This window comes from Ictalurus punctatus, chromosome 8, assembly GCF_001660625.3.
Source record: "Ictalurus punctatus breed USDA103 chromosome 8, Coco_2.0, whole genome shotgun sequence".
NCBI lineage: Eukaryota > Metazoa > Chordata > Actinopteri > Siluriformes > Ictaluridae > Ictalurus > Ictalurus punctatus.
In genome coordinates, this window is record NC_030423.2 from 27169156 (window position 1) to 27186480 (window position 17325).

The 17325-nt window shown below is 36.0% G+C and overlaps 3 protein-coding genes across 4 annotated transcripts; 1 reads left to right on the forward strand and 2 right to left on the reverse strand.

Moving 5' to 3' along the window:
- Window positions 1-2171: 2171 nt before the first annotated feature.
- Window positions 2172-4284, forward strand: LOC108268757 (uncharacterized). Of its 2 annotated transcripts, none has more exons than XM_017473914.3 (6): window positions 2172-2249; window positions 2447-2827; window positions 3007-3123; window positions 3264-3359; window positions 3457-3494; window positions 3790-4284. In XM_017473914.3, exons 1-6 carry the CDS (start codon window positions 2207-2209, stop codon window positions 3916-3918), a joined length of 804 nt encoding a protein of 267 aa, XP_017329403.2. In that variant the 5' UTR covers window positions 2172-2206; the 3' UTR covers window positions 3919-4284. The 2 variants fall into 2 exon arrangements, with proteins under 2 accessions (XP_017329403.2, XP_047013319.2); XM_047157363.2 differs by having other exon boundaries at window positions 3031-3123.
- Window positions 4285-7341: 3057 nt separating this feature from the next.
- On the reverse strand, window positions 7342-11170 carry LOC108268721 (uncharacterized). Its single transcript, XM_053682294.1, has 5 exons — window positions 11097-11170; window positions 10623-10970; window positions 9156-9820; window positions 8229-8272; window positions 7342-8101 (listed from the first exon to the last, which is right to left on the reverse strand). The coding sequence occupies exons 1-3, from the start codon at window positions 11134-11136 to the stop codon at window positions 9459-9461; spliced, it is 750 nt and encodes a 249-aa protein (XP_053538269.1). The 5' UTR covers window positions 11137-11170; the 3' UTR covers window positions 7342-8101; window positions 8229-8272; window positions 9156-9458.
- A 2064-nt stretch (window positions 11171-13234) lies between these two features.
- Window positions 13235-16259, reverse strand: LOC128633501 (uncharacterized). The gene is made up of 6 exons (XM_053682381.1): window positions 16184-16259; window positions 15733-16080; window positions 14368-14712; window positions 14066-14188; window positions 13789-13838; window positions 13235-13509 (listed from the first exon to the last, which is right to left on the reverse strand). The coding sequence occupies exons 1-6, from the start codon at window positions 16254-16256 to the stop codon at window positions 13375-13377; spliced, it is 1074 nt and encodes a 357-aa protein (XP_053538356.1). The 5' UTR covers window positions 16257-16259; the 3' UTR covers window positions 13235-13374.
- Window positions 16260-17325: the final 1066 nt, after the last annotated feature.

Below are 17325 nucleotides of genomic sequence, written 5' to 3' on the forward strand. Positions count from 1 at the left end.
TGACATTGCAGACATGATTAACTCTGTGGCAAAGGGCAGCTTTATAGCAGAGACCCTGTTTCTCTACTCTGAGACCAGGCTGTGGATGGTAGACATTCATCCATCCATTTTCCATACCACTTATCCTATATAGGGTTGCATGGGAGCCTGGAGCCTATCCCAGGGAACTCGGGGCACAAGGTGGGGGACACTCTGGATGGGGTGCTAATCCATTGGAGGGCACAATCACACACATTTTCACACAAGCATTCATACACTATGGACAATTTGGACATGCCAGTCAGCCTACAATGCTTGTCTTTGGAATGGTGGAGGAAATTCGAGTTTCTGGAGGAAACCCCCGAAGCACGGGATAAACATGAAAGCTCTGCACACACAGGATGGAGGTAGGCTTCAAACACCCAAACCTGGAGATACGAGGAAAACATGCTAACCACTAAGAAACTAAGCCACCATGCCCCCTTAGAGATGGTAGACATCTGGGCTCAAAATGAGTTTTTTTTTCCATTCATTGACCATTACATTTTTTGTCATTGACTCAATCAGACATTCTACCATCCAAAAAATGCATTCCAGACATCCCAAAGATAATCTGGTAAAGAGAGTGGAGATAACTGTTCACCCAGCTGCTCAGACATGTTGTCTCCAGTTCCAGTGTTGGTCCACCTCTATTGAAAGCCTGGAAGAAATGGGAATAGAGACTGTGCCAGACAGAGGCCTTTAGCAAACAAAGTGCCACAAAACTACCACGATACCAAATATTGACTGCTGGTAGGGGCCACTCTTCCTAGATCCCACATCTACCTTATGTCCATCAAACAGATGTCTGTTATGGACGTGTATATCCAGGATGGCCTTACGCATGGGTTTATTCAACGCTCCACATCACCTGAATCTGCTGGCTGGAGTATTGGGGCCACATCTTTGTGAAGAAAAATGATGGAAGTCTGCAGTCATGCATTGATAATTATGGGCATAACTAGGTCACAAAGAATTTCCAGCACTCCCTGCATTTGTTGCCAGCCCCACTGTTTGTAGTTACAGAGCATTTGGGAAGGGGATAAGTGGAAGACTGTATCCTATACAGCCATTACAGCCACTGGGTAATGTGAACACTTGGTGATCCTGTATGGTTTGATGAATGCCCCAAGTGTGTTCCAGTCATTTGTTCTGTAACAAGCTCTACAAGTGGTTTACATTTATGACATCTTCATGTGTCCAGGGGAAGGGTTGGGGAGCTGGATGGATAGGTAGGCTCACAGGATGTGCCACAAGTTGGGGTTTTATAATGTATAACATACATGTTCATGTCACATCTCAGATTATGAGTCCAATCAAAAGCGCTAAACCGAATAAATACAGCAGTCAGGCCTTTAAACAAACAATACACAAGGAGCACATAAAGGTAATGATGAATGGTATATGCATACATTATATACAGTATTATCATACAATACAGATGTTGTACAATGCATTGATAAAATTAAAGGTAACAGAAATCAACAATGTGACCAAAAACAAACCAATATAAAGATGCTTCAACTAACACACCTGTGCCCTATTGGCGAAGGACCTAAAATGAAAGGTGGGGTTATGGGTTTGTGATTTCATCAATATTTTTCATATAAGAGTGATTGAAATAATAATAATAATAAATTATTATTATCCCACACGTGCTCCACAAATATTTTTTTAAAGGATGTCATGATCTGTTTTAGGGAGCTATGCTCCATCTAGCTCCCCTGGATCTTGACCTCTGCTGTCAGGCCTTCAGTAATAAAAGTGCTTCTGAAAACGCATAATGTGAATGTATTGCACTGTCCTTTGGTCCAGATGATCATTACTCTGTAGGCAGGATTTTGTACAGACGAGCTGAGTTAAGAGAGCAATTAATATAAACAACCATGAGATGTTACTGTACTGTAAGCACACATGAGTGTACAAGTAAACCACATTTTCCAGTCTGTCATGATATCTCTGTACAACACTACAACACAAATATGGAAATTTGTGGTGTAGATGTAGGTAGATCAGAACACCTTGTGCTTCCTTATTGTGTCTTTTGTTTTTTTGCGTGTCATATTCTGGGGCGTGCTCAGTACAGACCACCTATAGTATAAATATAAATTCAAACCATGCTTCAAGCACATTCATACTCTGTTTATAAATGAGATACAGACACTGTAGAATTTCTAAGACATTGGAAATGTCTGGTTCCTGGATTTTATTTATGATCTTCAGCACCATGTGTAAGTAACATGAGCAAATTATTCTAGTTTGATGTTTTTTTTTTTTTAAATCTACAGAGACTATTACTTTAACCCAATGCAGTTGTATGTAGAAGGAACTCCAATATTATTCCTTCAAGGTGATTTTTAAAAACTCTTTTTGTATAATAATATCTGAATGACATTCTTTACTTAATTAATGTACTTGTTTTTTCTAGATACAGTCCAACGTGGTAGACGCTGGGTTACTGCACAATCCCCCACAGAGTCACCAGTTTATCAGCCTGATAAAGAGCTCAATGTGAATATCGCAGACTCGGCTACTCTACGGTGTTGTATTTTAGAAAAGAACTTTGGTGTAATTGCTTGGTTTAAGCAAACAAAAAGAACAAAACCTCAGACTATAGTCAGTTTCTTTAAGACTGCTGGAGAAACATTTTTCAATGGATTCCAAAAATCTCATTTCCAAATAGAAAGATCTTCAAACTGCTTCAATATGATCATTTTAAACACCACTCAGTCTGATGAAGCCATGTACTACTGTGCACTCACATGCCCAAACCTTGTGTTTGGAGATGGGACTTATTTAAAAATTAAAGGTAGGATTTCCACTAAAATTGATTAACCAGGAGGTTTAATGTAATGATTTTTTTCCCTTATTACCATTAACATGTTCAACCTGGAAGAAAAATAATAATGAAGAAATAAAATGCTAACTGTGTTTTCTTGAACAACACTGAGTTACAGACTTTTATTGAATTATGATAAATGTTTATAGGTGATCATGTTACTATTGCATCAGAAACATCTAAACCAGCTCTGTGTGATAATTCAGTGGTGTGTGAACCAACACTGCATGGAAACAGTACTATCATGAACACACACGAGAAAACAGGTAAGATGTTATACAAGTCACCATGAATGAATTATCGTAAATCCACAATGCATAATTCACCTGGAAATAATTTGCACTAATGTAAACGTAACGTGGTGAAATAACAGAATCAGAAATGATCAGATCTCTACGTTCGACAGTGCTCGGTTTGGGAACGGCTTTGGGCTTGTGCGCACTTCTGATTTTCTGTCTCATTTATTTCATACTGAGGAGAAGAAAAAATGAAATCTGTAGATGTAAGTACTGTTCTCATTAGATTACTTTAACAGTGAATCAATACAATGAACTTTATTTTTGACAGAAAGACTAATAAATGTGTTCCTGTATTAATAGTGAATGCTTCTATAGAGAACTGTCCAGAAATGACACAGGTACGTGTGCATGAAAATATAGTATTGATTTTATACTATTATATACTGTATGGGAAATTATATTTGTCTGTAGATATCACTATTTCTTCTTTAGTGATGCATGAGTCTGACTCCTAAATTTCCCTTTCATGTATGTGAAATGTTGCTACAGTTCTAGACATCATTTATAGAGTCACTTTTATATCGAAGCTGCTCGTCTTCTGTGTAGTTAGTGTGAATAGTGCAGTTACCCATATTGTATGGTTATTACTTTGAGATCTATTTCTTCTTCTTCTTTTTATTATTATTTTTGCAGGAATATGAAACCGAAACACTAAATTATGCAGCTTTGCAATTCTCCAAGAGGAAAGCAAAAGTTGAAAAAAAGAAAACTGGCTCATCGGATGCATGTGTGTACTCGGGTGTGAAGAAAACTGTAATGTAATGGTAATGATAATGAGTCGTTATTGGTCACAGCACACTGAAATTCCTTTCTTCGCATAGTCCAGCATGACAGGAAGTTGGGCTCAGAGCATTTATGCAACATAAATTATTCATAATACATGGTACTATTACACTACAAAAACAGGGAAAATGTTTTATCAAGTGGAAATATTTTGATTATAGTTTTAATTTTCCATACTTATCATTATGAGATTATAATAACTAAAATATTATTAAAGCAAAACATTTGCTATTTTTTTTTTTTTTTTTTAAATTTTTGCTAATTTATTTTGTGGCCTTATTTGTATGACTCACTCTTGCTGAAGACGTGTAAATGCATTTTCATTAAAAATGTATTAAAAAAATGTTTCTTAAATTTTCTGAAAATGCTGACACTAAAATAATACATTATTAATGTGTTTTTCACAAAGGTTGTGGGTTGGGCTTAAACACAAGTCAAGGACTGTGACTTCAAAGACATTTTACATTACTCAAAGTGAATCATCAAACAGACTTTATCAAGCATATTTTTGGTTGCTTTCTCACTACGAGTGAGAATATACTGTATTATATCATGCATTTATTTTACCATTAGGTTGTCATAAACATATTTGACCAAATGTAGGCTTTCAAAGAAAGTTTATGCATGAAACATAATAAGTTTAGTGTGTGCGAAGCTATTCCATGCAACTTCAATAACGTTGATGCAACCTCATAACGGTGCACCATCACCTCAAAATGAAACACGTCAAATGAAAAACTAGAGACACCCCAGAAACTAGAGACAACACAGGCTCTGCTATATAGCTGATAGCCAAAGACTTTACTACATTAAGTTTTAAATTGCACTAACACAATGGGTGTTATGAAGTCAATATCAGTCCTCAACAATCGAAAAACTTGCTAATTTAGTTTGTGGAATATTTGTACTGTGAAAATGAACATTTAAAATGAAAATGAACTTCTACCACCCGAAAATAAGCATTATGACAGCAGGAGAAAAGGCCACTGGAACTGATCATTAAATTAAAAAAGGAAAAAAAGAAAAGAAAATGTTTGTTAAACCAAGTTAAAACTGATTATAGATTCAGATTCTTTATTGTTGTTTCTAAATAAAAGCAAAACAAAACCAACATATAGTATGTCTGGGTGACACAATGTCAGGACAACACACACTCACAGGCATTAAAAGTGTGGCAGCGAAGGAAATGGAGGGAATGCCCACAGAGTACCATCGTCTAAAGCAAGGTGCTACCAAACTCCCATCATACATGCACTGGGTTTGTACAATCAACCTAATGCCAGAAGCCACTACTACTAGATCCTTGATCCTACATTCTGTCCATTAAGAAGATTGCTGCTATGGAGGAATATATCCAGAAGGGTCTTAAGCAGGGGTTAGTTTGAACCTCACCAACCTGTGTCTGTTAACTTCTTCGATTGACAAAAAAGATGAAAGATTGGTGTCATGTATTGATTACTAGATTGAATTTCACTGTGCCTTGTCTTTGGTGCAGACTACAATGGAACAATTGCATGGGGTCCTCATCTAAATTGACTTGTGGAGTAAATAAAATATCATACACATCCAGTAAGGGATGAGTGGAAGACTGCCTTATCTACAGCCATCGGGCACAATGAATACATAATGATTATGTATGGTTTGGCCAATGCCCAAGCTGTGTTCCAGTCATTTGTGCTCTATGATATGTATGTAGTTATTTACATTGATGAAATCTTGGGGTATTCTCAAAGCCTGGAAGCACATAGGTGACATGAGTACCATGATAAAATGACATAAGTGACAGTCCTTCATTACGTTCACAAAGCACTACTGGAGATTCACAGGAACTTCAGTGATGTGGCCTTAGTTCTCACGTCTCTCATCAAATGTACTCCATATTGACTCACCTGGTCACCTGCTGCAAAAGAGGCAATCATCTTCCTCAAGTACTGCTTCACCAATGTAGTGAGCCTGTATCCTGTACCTATCCATGCCCCTTATCTTAGAGGTAGACGCCTTTGAGTTAGGAGTAGGAATTGTGCTGTGCCAGGCAAGGGGTTACCAGTTAAGCTACACTCCATCACTTATTTCTCAAAGAAGCCTTTAGCAACTGAGAGAAATGATGATGTGGGGAACTGAGAGCTCAGTGCAATTATTCTGGCCTTTAAGACGTAGCATCACTGGCTGGAAGGTGCCATTACTTTGTTGTCTTCACGGATCCTCATTTCCTGTACATCAGGTACACCAATTTCTTATTCACTATTCCCTTCAGATCTGGATCCAATAATGCAAAAGCAGATGCCCTGTTCACTATTCACGGATTCCTTCAGACCTGGATTCAACAATGATCCAGTTTATGACCCAGTCCCATAAAGCAGTAACCGCCATCTATCATAGAACTAACCTGCTTGGTTCTTCTGATTCTCAGGAGCTCTCTGAAGCAGTAGCAGATGACCATGGACCGAGTGATACACTATCTGAGAAGGTCACTAGAACTATTGAGTTATTAGTCACGACTATTGGTGGCCTGGTTTCCAATTTGACGTACAAAATTTTCTCATTTTGTTTTGTGTTTGCATGATTTAAGATCTACCAACAGAACCTTGGAGCACCTACCAGTACTCCAACAGCCCTGGGCTCACTTCTCTGAAATTTAATTTCATTACTGACATCCCAGAGGTGGATGGTTACACCACAATGGTAGTGGCAGTTCTCTAAAGTATGATGTCTGTCTGATCCATCTCCCAGCTCCCTTCTTCCACAGCTTATAATGTTGATGCGTCTCTATTTCATCTCCATTTCATATTCTGTTGGTTTGGTCTTCTAGAGGACATTGTCTCGGATCCAAATTCACATTTCTTGTCACAGGAGGACCTTAATGGAACATCTGAGCATCAATAGGAGTTTCAAATCCAGCCATCACCCAATGGGCAGATGGAAATGGAAATCGTGAACCAAGAACTCTTGTGGCATTTTGGATGGTTTCTCTCCTTTGGCTGAATATCACCTGAACTCCCTCACCACACCTTGTCATGTCTCATGCCTTTTTAATGTTACCTGGTGCTCTAGTCACTTCTATTCCCATTGATCCAGGCCTGTGAAGAAATCCCGGATGTGCATTAATGGTTCTGATTGAGTGGAGAAGTGTTGGAGAGATAGAAACTTCAACTTGACATCTTTCTACCTTGAAAGAATTAAAATAGACCTTAGGGTCATTTATTTTTTGCTGGCTTAGCTTCAGCAAGTTTGCCTTCATGACCTTATGACCTTTTGTTGTGTCACAATTTAGTTATACATTGCAGTTTCTATTCTTTTCACACCAGGAGGGGCCCCACTTATAACAAGAAATGGCCCCGTTAGTTCATCACCCAGTGAATGCCAGGCCTTGGTCAAGTTGTTGTGTAGCTACTGTGTCCTGCAATGAAATAGACAAAACGCTAGACAATTCAGTTTTCAGTCAGATACCAGCAGTCAAATTGTCTGACATGCCTGTGCAGCATTTGAAATGAAATCTTTTTTCCCCTTCCTTTTTCACTTTTGGGGGTAACTAGATTATAAAATGCTAAAATTTTACTTCTGGTTTCGATATGTACAAAAGAGAAACATATTTCAGTCTAACCCTGAACAAAAATGGATGTAATAACATTATATTAGGATAAAATCCAGATGCATCAAATGACCAAGTGAAAAAAAAAAGGGAGGGGGGGATGGGGGTCAATATGAACTCATACTTAAATAAATGATTTCTTTACTGATTGCAAACTCATAATTTTTGTTTCTCAGCACACACACACACACACACACACACACACACACACACACACACACACACACACACACACACACACACACACACACACAAATGCACACACAGACTGTTTCACAGAAACTCGTCTGATTTCAAACACAGATTTTCAACACTGCTTAATTAATAAACATGAGAAACCTGACCACAGACGTGTGATACACTTTACTTTGAGAGTAAACCTTAAAAACTAGAACAAATTCTAATCTTAAGTGTGAATGAATAAATTAAAGCAATAAGAAATATAATCTAGGTAGCAGATGACACTGCAGAATAAACGCAGTCTGCAGGTTGGTCTGTCTTCCTGGTCACTCTTTTGGTATTCTTCTTATTAAAATGTAAAGCAGCGTAATTCAGCTCCACTGTATCACGACCCTGTTGGGAATGAACATACAGAATTAACTTTAAGATTTCTGAATCATGAGAATGAATTATTTGTCATTGTGATTCCTGATAGTAGCATGTTTAATAATAAGATTAAACGAGATTTAATATTATTGACCTGATTGGGTGTTTTCTCTGCCATAGAATCTTGTTGAGATCTCACTGTTGAGGAAAAAAAAAAAAAAAAAAAATATTCGTATACATCAAATATGTATTTTATCTTCCGTCATATTTAGTCACTATTGGTTTGTCGTTGTTTTAGTTGGATGTTCAGTAAATCATACTTTTAATCTGGTAGCAATGTCACTTTTTGAATACTTTTTGAATTTTCATAATGTTGATGAAGTCAAAGGCAGAAAATCCAAATTCAAATGTTTAAATACGTTAATAATTTCCAACAGGTTTTTATCTGAGTCACTTTTATTAACATAAATCTTTATAAAGCATCTTTTCGTTATAATTAATCTTTACAAAAACATCAATTATCTTTATAATAAAATTATTAGCTTTAAAAATGTTCTTTGTTTAAAAAAAATTCATACCGTTTTCACCTTTTGTGTTTTTTTTGTGCCATGATCATGTCTGATAGCAGTACTTCTAATGTTTACAGTGTTATTAGTATGAAATGGTCAGCTCGTTAACATTTAATTTAATTCAAATATCGAATCTATGTAATTAACATTTTATATTTAATGATCAGATATTGCTATGAGCAATTTTTATATTGGTGAACCATTAGTTGTTACAGTGATGGAAAAAGGTTAAATGTTTGACTGGTCCAACAAAAACTAAGCTTGGATACTTTGTTTACGGTCCACATATATGTATAAAGTTATACATATATTAAGTATATAAATCTGAAAAAATAAAATAAACTGGTACAACACCTATATGCATAAGTATTCACCCCCGTCAAGTTAGGGAACTTAATTGAGATTATACAGTATGTCATGAATCTATACACAATATTCCATAATATTGAAGTGGAGGGAAAAATCGATATAGTTTGCTAAATTATTTACAATTCTGTATCTCACAGACTCACCTCTGAATTGGTCACAGTTCCACTTTTTACAGATTATAAATGCTTGTGCTAAAATCACAACCATACACACTGCCAATACTACTGCGAGGTAGATCACTTCAGGACCTAAAGATCTTACTGCAGGACAATAAATGTCAAATAATGAATATGTGCAGTACAGTATTAAGATAGACATATAAATAACAATCTGAGCAATGCTTTGCATATTTATAACCACTAATCAGGTTAAAATTTGACATAGAAATAATTAAAGAGAAAATTTTTTTGTAGTTGAAACACAAATAATATTCATAATTTTTTTTTTTACCAACCAAATTCTGGAACGTTCTCCAACTGTACTCGTGTCCCGTTCCCAAAAATGATCTTCCCACACACGGCCACAGCGCAGTAGTAAGTCCCAGTATCATTGAGGCTGAGGATGTTCTTGGAGAAGTTGTACACACAGGTGTGTGTAGAAGAGCCGCTCTCACACTGATGGCTGCGGTTGTGATGAGTGTAAATGATTTGAGGATGGGATTGTGGTGGAGCAGCTCTGAACCAGAGCACTTGGATTTCTGCTGATCTGCTCTCAGAGAGAACCGAGCACTGCAGAGTCACTGACGCTCCTGCAGGAACCGAGTCCGACACGCCGCTCTGGATCACTGACACTTTTACATCTCCATCACCTGTTCAGTGGAATATAGAGAGTGTAAGACCATGGCTCTCTTTATAAACTTGTACTAGTTAACGTTTGGGACAGTAAAAAATTGTTCTACGTTCACCACATACGGTACATGTGAAAAGTAAACTTCCAGAAAATGTGTCTAAGAAGAGTCTAAATATCACGTGTAAAGACACTGTTTGTGTGTCTATTCTGAAAGAATTGACGCAGGAGAGGCGTGATAGAGAACAGCAGAGGGTAACAAGCGAATGTCTACACCTGTGTGCTGTTAATGGAAGATGTTAATGCTCTGTGTGTGACCGTACGAGAAAACTTGATGCATGTGCTGTCCACCGTAATTAAACTTGAATACATGTTTAACTTACTAAATCTTAGACAGATTTCTTAGCATGTAAGATATTTGCTCATTAACTTTAACATCATTTCTACCTAAAAACCGAAGGAGGTACAATAAATAGTTTCTACAGGGTCCTTTTTTGCTTTTTTTCCCCAACCCTAAATTTGGTATCAGGTCACTTTATACCACGGTCCAGTCCATCCAACATTTTTAAAGCTAAACTGAATCAATATTAATACATTTCCAGATTGCTAAAATAAGACAATAAAATTCTATAAAAGCATCATGTTTTGCTAACTGAACATATGTACAGATCACAAAATAACACTTTTTTGCCTGATTTAGATTTAGATTTTTTGATTTGAGAGAACAGACATTTTACAGGACATTTTATAAATTCCAAAATCAGCGTAAATGAGTTAAATATGCATGAAGATTTTGTACAAACAGATTTGATGTAGTTAATTACCTGTTACAGCCAAGTAAGTTCCATTGGATAGGGTAACATTCTCCAACATACATTTTTCACAGTAGTAAAGTCCTCCATGTTCTTTTTTTATGTGTGGAATTGTTAGAGAAATGCCGTTATCAGTCGCCTCCATTATAAATCCTGACATCTTGAACACTGGGCAAATTTTGACATCCTTATATATTAATCTTTCTCCCACTTTTTGAGGCATCTCTCCGAAGTTTTGTTTGTACCAAACCACACTATCAGTCCTACGAATGTCTCCAAATGGGCAGTTCAGAGTAACACCTTCTCCAGACTTCACTGAGAGATATGATGGTCTGGAAAAATCCCCAGCTTGGGTTGGAGCTAGAAACGAAATAAAATTAGATATAATGTAAGAAGAGAAATAAACACTGGATGAAATTTCAAAGAGCTAGTAGAAATCACAAGTGAATGTATAGACTTTTTAAATACAGAGTCTATAAAACTTACATATGTTGAGAAATAAAATAATTGCCCAGATTGGAGTCATCCTCAGAGGTGCAATGATACTTGGATTGAGCTGTTTGAAAAAAAGTCAAATGAAGAAAGGACCAAGTATTTTGTACTGGAGAGTTTCATCTGATTGGCTGAGTTACAAGTCACAAGTTCTCTTCACATTTCCTTTCCATCTACATGTTTCTATTTTTGGAACACAGTCTGTTTGTAACACAGAAGTCTGTGGTAGAAAAAGAAAACTTAAAAAAAAAAAAAACATTCAGGGAGAAGTGCTGTTTCTTTACACAGAACTTTTGCCTTTTATCTTTGTAAAAAGAAGTTTTTTTTTACAATTTTTTTTTTTTAGATTATTCAAATAAAATCTCTTAGGTATGACAAAAGATCTCAATAGAACTAAATAGATATAAAAGGTAAATCTGTAGAAATGTCAAGATAAAAACATCCATTGTTTTCATTTCACTTAACTAATTGTACAGCACAAGTATTTGTCTAGGTGAGATTACACCCTGGATAGGGCAGCAGTCCTTGTCAAACACAGTAATTTTCATTGTTGAACGGTAATACTCGATTCTGATTGGTCAGGAGGTGTTGATTTCAGTTTCTATAACAGAAGCTGACAGTAGAGGGACTCGTACGGCAAAGGCTTCACATAATCTAAGTCTAATAATAAACAGTTGTTATTTAACAAAGAAAAGCATCTCTTTGTTGACATGGTGACATTTTCTGTAAGATGTTTATCAAGCATTTTTGGAAGGAGTCTCAAGTGTCAGTACTTTTGAACATTCAGAGGTAAAGCTGGAAGATTGACTTTCCCAACACATTAAGTTCTTCATGTGTTTGTTGGTGTATTAACTTCAAAAGAGAAAGAAAAAAAAACGGAATGATGGTTTATAGCTATTATAATGTAAGTGATGACAGGAAATTGTTTTCGGCATTGTTGCGGATGTTTCACGACATTAAACGTAATGATAAAGAAATAAAATGTACATTGTTCATTAATTAAAAATGTAATAATTGGTAAATTACTGTGATATCAGAGGAATAAAACACTCCATGGTGATAAAAAATAACCCTGCTTCATCACACCACTCCATCACTGATTATTTTCCTAATGCTGCATTCCGTATCGTGTTTTATTGTTTACATAGCAGGTGGAGATGTGTTCTGGAGTGGGATAACACCATGTGACCGGGAGTAATAGTCTGATTGTGCACTTTTTACCATTGTTCAAAGATTAGATATGTACTTTCACTGTTCTTCTATACTGGGCTTTCTAGAAACTGGAGACAAAGCCTTTCTGTGACCATTAAAAGGAAAAAAAAACCCAAAAAACCCCTCAAAAAGTGTCATAAGAGAGCTGAAAAGCTGAGGATTTGCATGATGTGCTTGTTTCTGGTCTTTCAGAAGTGGAAAGTAGGTTACTTAAGACTTCCTTCTTCTCATGATTAAACCACAGACTCCTCCCACTTACAGATGCAAAGAAGACACCAGTACACGAAAGGATTACTGTTGATTTATTATTGATGAACATATGTTTTTTCAACAGACAAAATACAATTCTTTGGAAAACAGAAGAGCATGGACAAGAATAACACTTTGCTGAGATCTTCCTTGGCACCAGTGTGACATTTCTTCGTCTTAAACACAGTTTTTCCAAAAATTTTTCTCAGCCACGACAACTTTTGGAGTAAAATTGTGAGCTTTTATAGATTGGGATGGAGTGTAAATAGGTTTGGTCTTGGCGGACTATATCTGCTATGCTGCTCCTGCTTCTGCTGAGCGAGTACAAATACTTGCTCTGATAAAGGGTTACATGGACGGAGAAGTTTCATGACTGAACTGGGCTTAAAACAAATCTTTTCAGTGAGGTGTTTGTGACAGGACAGTGTGAAAGGTTAAACGATTATAACGATTATATTACAAGGAAAGAAATCTAGAAACAGGTGCCCAGTGGATGGGGTGGAGTTATCCTGGAAGAGACCACACCCATCAGAATAGAATTTTTTTTTTTTTTTTTTTTTTAGGAAGAAGAACTTTTTTGCAGTAACATTTTCCTTTAAGGACAAGTGGAGCCAAACCATGGCAGAGAAATAAATAAATACCCCCCCCCCCCCCCCCCCAACACACACAGAACAACAGAGCCACCCATCTGTATTTAATGAATTAAAAAAATTCTGATAATTCCCCACAGTCTGCTTTTGAACAGAAACATTAAAGCAGATCAAAAATACTAAAAGTTTCAGGGAAAAAAAAAAAATTATAAAGACCTATTTTAGTGAGTAATGCTGGAAGATTTCACTTCAGAGTACACACTGCCTTGAGATTGATTTCGATTTTCTCTCGCTCTTTTAGTTTTCCTTTCATTAAAATGTAAGGCAGCGTAATTCAGTTCTACAGCATCATGGTCCTGTGGAAATGAACATAAAATCAGAACTAAATAATAAAAATATGAATAACTATTCTTCTAACTCGTTTCAAGACTAGATGGTTCCATTTATTATTTAATCAATCTACAATGAGTGACAAATTAACTGTGAATTTGATAAGAATTGCTGGAGTATATTTAGCAAAATGTAAAAAATCCAAGAAATTTGAAAAAAAAAAAAAATCAGGTTAAACATTTTGGTTTTTGTTCTTAAATTAAAAGGAAAATTATCATTAGTCATTTCCTGCATTGAACAAGTACCTGAGTGCTCGTCTTCTCAGTGTTTATCACAGCACCATGCTGAAAGCTCTCTGGAAAAAATAAATGATAAGAGATTTTCTTCTATGAAGAGTCTGACTCATTATGCATGAAGATCTGATACGGCTAATAATTTTCCTTATTGTATTTTAACATTCATTTTTAACAACCTAATCAAATCATTCTAATAATTGAATCTGAATTGTAAATAACTGCTGAGGTCATTTTTATGTAAGAAGTGAATGAAAAATGAATTTACACGACCATATTAAACAGTTACCTGTGTATTGTTGACAGTTTTTCATTTTACAGAGTAAAACAGCTTGAACAGAGATCAGAATCCCGCATATTACTAACGCTGTTTCCAGACAGATCACGACAGGATTAAAAGCTGTTTCTTTTTCTTTGGGAAACAAATCATCAAGTTACTGTCTGCATATGAACATGCAATATGATCACAAAGAAATAAACATAATACATAATCACAGAACTTCCAACATTAAGCAATTTTTTAATGTAGGTATTTTATGTTGTTTTCTGTACCTATGAAATCCAAATAATATACACAAATTGTTCACCAACCACAATTCTCCTTTTGTACTCGTGTCCCGTTTCCAAAAATGATCTTCCCACACACGGCCACAGCACAGTAGTAAGTTCCAGTATCATTGAGGCTGAGGATGTTCTTGGAGAAGTTGTACACACAGGTGTGTGTAGAAGAGCCGCTCTCACACTGATGGCTGCTGTTGTGATGAGTGTAAATGATTTGAGGATGGGATTGTGGTGGAGCAGGTCTGAACCAGAACACTTGGAGTTCTGCTGATCTGCTCTCAGAGAGAACCGAGCACTGCAGAGTCACTGACGCTCCTGCAGGAACCGAGTCCGACACGCTGCTCTGGATCACTGACACTTTTACATCTCCATCACCTGTTCAGTGGAATATACACAGTGTAAGCTCATACTTGCTCTCCTCTCATCTCACATTTATTGTTTATCACTCACATATACTGTATGTGTGCAAGTAAGTATTATTCAGTGTACACTCTTTAAATTCTTTGTCCAACACACTTCTCTGAATCACGGACACGTCTAACTCGGGTTTATCTGTTAGACTGCGTCAAAATATTTGATGCTCTGACAATGTATACAGTCATAAAAAGCACATGGCATCCTCCAAGACATTTTTATGACATTTAAACATGTAAGGTTTAAGTAAAGAGTTAGCTAAGACCTTCACTCTTGTTTTATTCTTCTACCAAAAGAACTGCATTTAGTCTGCAACACTAAACGTCTTTTATAGAATATTATATGGTCAGAAAGTGTTAATTAATTTCCTATAACAGCAGCTCAGTCACAGGTTTATATCCACACGATCGTTCTAATATATTAACGTTTCTGTAGTACATAGGAACTTATATTGTGAACTCTCTACATAGACTTATTCAAAATGTTTATAATCATTGATATGGTGATGTTTTCTTTAAGGAGTCTCCAGTGTCTGCTTTTTCAGTCAGAGGTAAAGCTGTAACTTAACATTATCCATATATTATCCTTTAATATAAAGGAATAAAACGCATGGCGCATCATTATTTAATAAATTAAAAATTGTAAATCGCTGTTGTATAAGTGGAATAAAACCTTGGATAGGTTTTAGAGCAACCTGGCAACAAGACTTTCATAATCGTATAAAGCTGTCAAAAGACGTTTCTAACAATAACGACAAATGATTATGGGATTTTAATGTTAATAAGTACAAAGCTTGACAAATTCTTATATATATATATATATATATATATATATATATATATATATATATATATATATATATATATATATATATATATATATATATATATATATATATACACACACACACACACATATATATAATGAATATTGTCCATTTTCACAACTAGCCAAACTGCTTGTATAAATATAAATGCTTACCTTTCACTGATAAAAAAGTTCCTTTTGCAAATCTTGTTATAAATGTAATGAAGCCACAGTAGTACATGGCCTCATCTGATGGGTTCACGTTGATTATCTTCAAATGACAGTTCTTGCTTTCTTTCTCTATTCTGAACCTTGGAGATTTCAATTCATCTTTGTAAATGGGATCCTGTGCATTCTGTACCACAGCCACTAAAGAAGGTTCGTGTCCTCCTGCTTGCTTGTACCAGACGATGGGATCAGTATTTTGTTCTCCCAGCAGAAAGCACTGTAGAGTCACGTTATCACCAGCAGTAGCAGTGATCACCGGGTTCGGCTGATGGACGCTGTTCGTTTGTGCAGGATCTAATGTTAGGAGCCAGAGAACAAAAAAGGTCCAAACATATTAAAAATGTATTCAATAAGACAGTGTATGAAGATTTTACTCTGCAATTTTATTAGCACTTACCAATTTTATTAAAAAGCCCCACTGTAATCCACACCACTGCCATCATCTTGAGTCTGAGGTCTGTGTGCTGCATGTCCTCTTGATGAGCTGTCAGAAGGTCCAACTGAGTACATTTCACTTCAAGTCAAAGATTCATGACGTGAGGTTCTGACATCACAAACTTCCTGTGAGTTTCTCCTCCCATAAGCAACAGCAGTGAAAATGGCACTTGGTGGCCTTCTTAAAAATCATCATTTTATCTAATGTTTGTTACACATTTTGGGATGTTTAAAAAATGTTTTTGATTTCAATTCTTGAAATTTTGCAGCATCTTGGAATGGCTTAGAAAAATTTCATAATGTGCATAATATCATATATATATATATATATATATATATATATATATATATATATATATATATATATATAAGTTATAATTAAGGTTATAGTTATTTCTTAACTATATTGCAGCATTGTCAAATCCTCGATTCTGATTGCTCAGAAGGTGTTGACTTGTTTTTCTATAAGAGGAAAGAATCAGGGTGAAAATATCATCCAATTTATATGAAATTTTATTGTTGCTTCCGATAAATGCTTTTAGGTTGTAGTTTAACTTTACTGTTAATATGTTACTGTATGTTTCAGTGCATTATTACAATACAGCAGCAGTATTATACAATAAGGGGGTTTGGTACACACCACATAACACCACCCCCTCTGACTCCCCCCTCCTCCCCGGCAACGCCCCGCCCGAGGTTACTGAATTCAAATGTAACACATTAAATGATACTTTCTTAAACAAAGTACTATTATTATACAAACGAATGATCTTCATAGTTTTAAATCACGTAGCTGGATTTTAGATGGTATGAACTTTTATCTCAACCTTTCGCTTACTTTTAGTTCATACTGAGTGAAATGTATTCAACCTCAAACCACTGAATTCTTCCACTTAAAGCCACAAAGAAAAATAGTCCATATGAGGTTTGCTATAGATTTACCAGTAATATGCTGTCTTGCGTAGTAGTGTAACATGCGGTGGGAGCCTGGGCACAAGCGTGTAAACTTGGTGTGATGTGTATTTAGGGCAAAGCATAAATCATTGGCACAATCCTTAACCTAATCCGAAGCACAGGGGATCCTCAGACAGTGGTGATCCATAA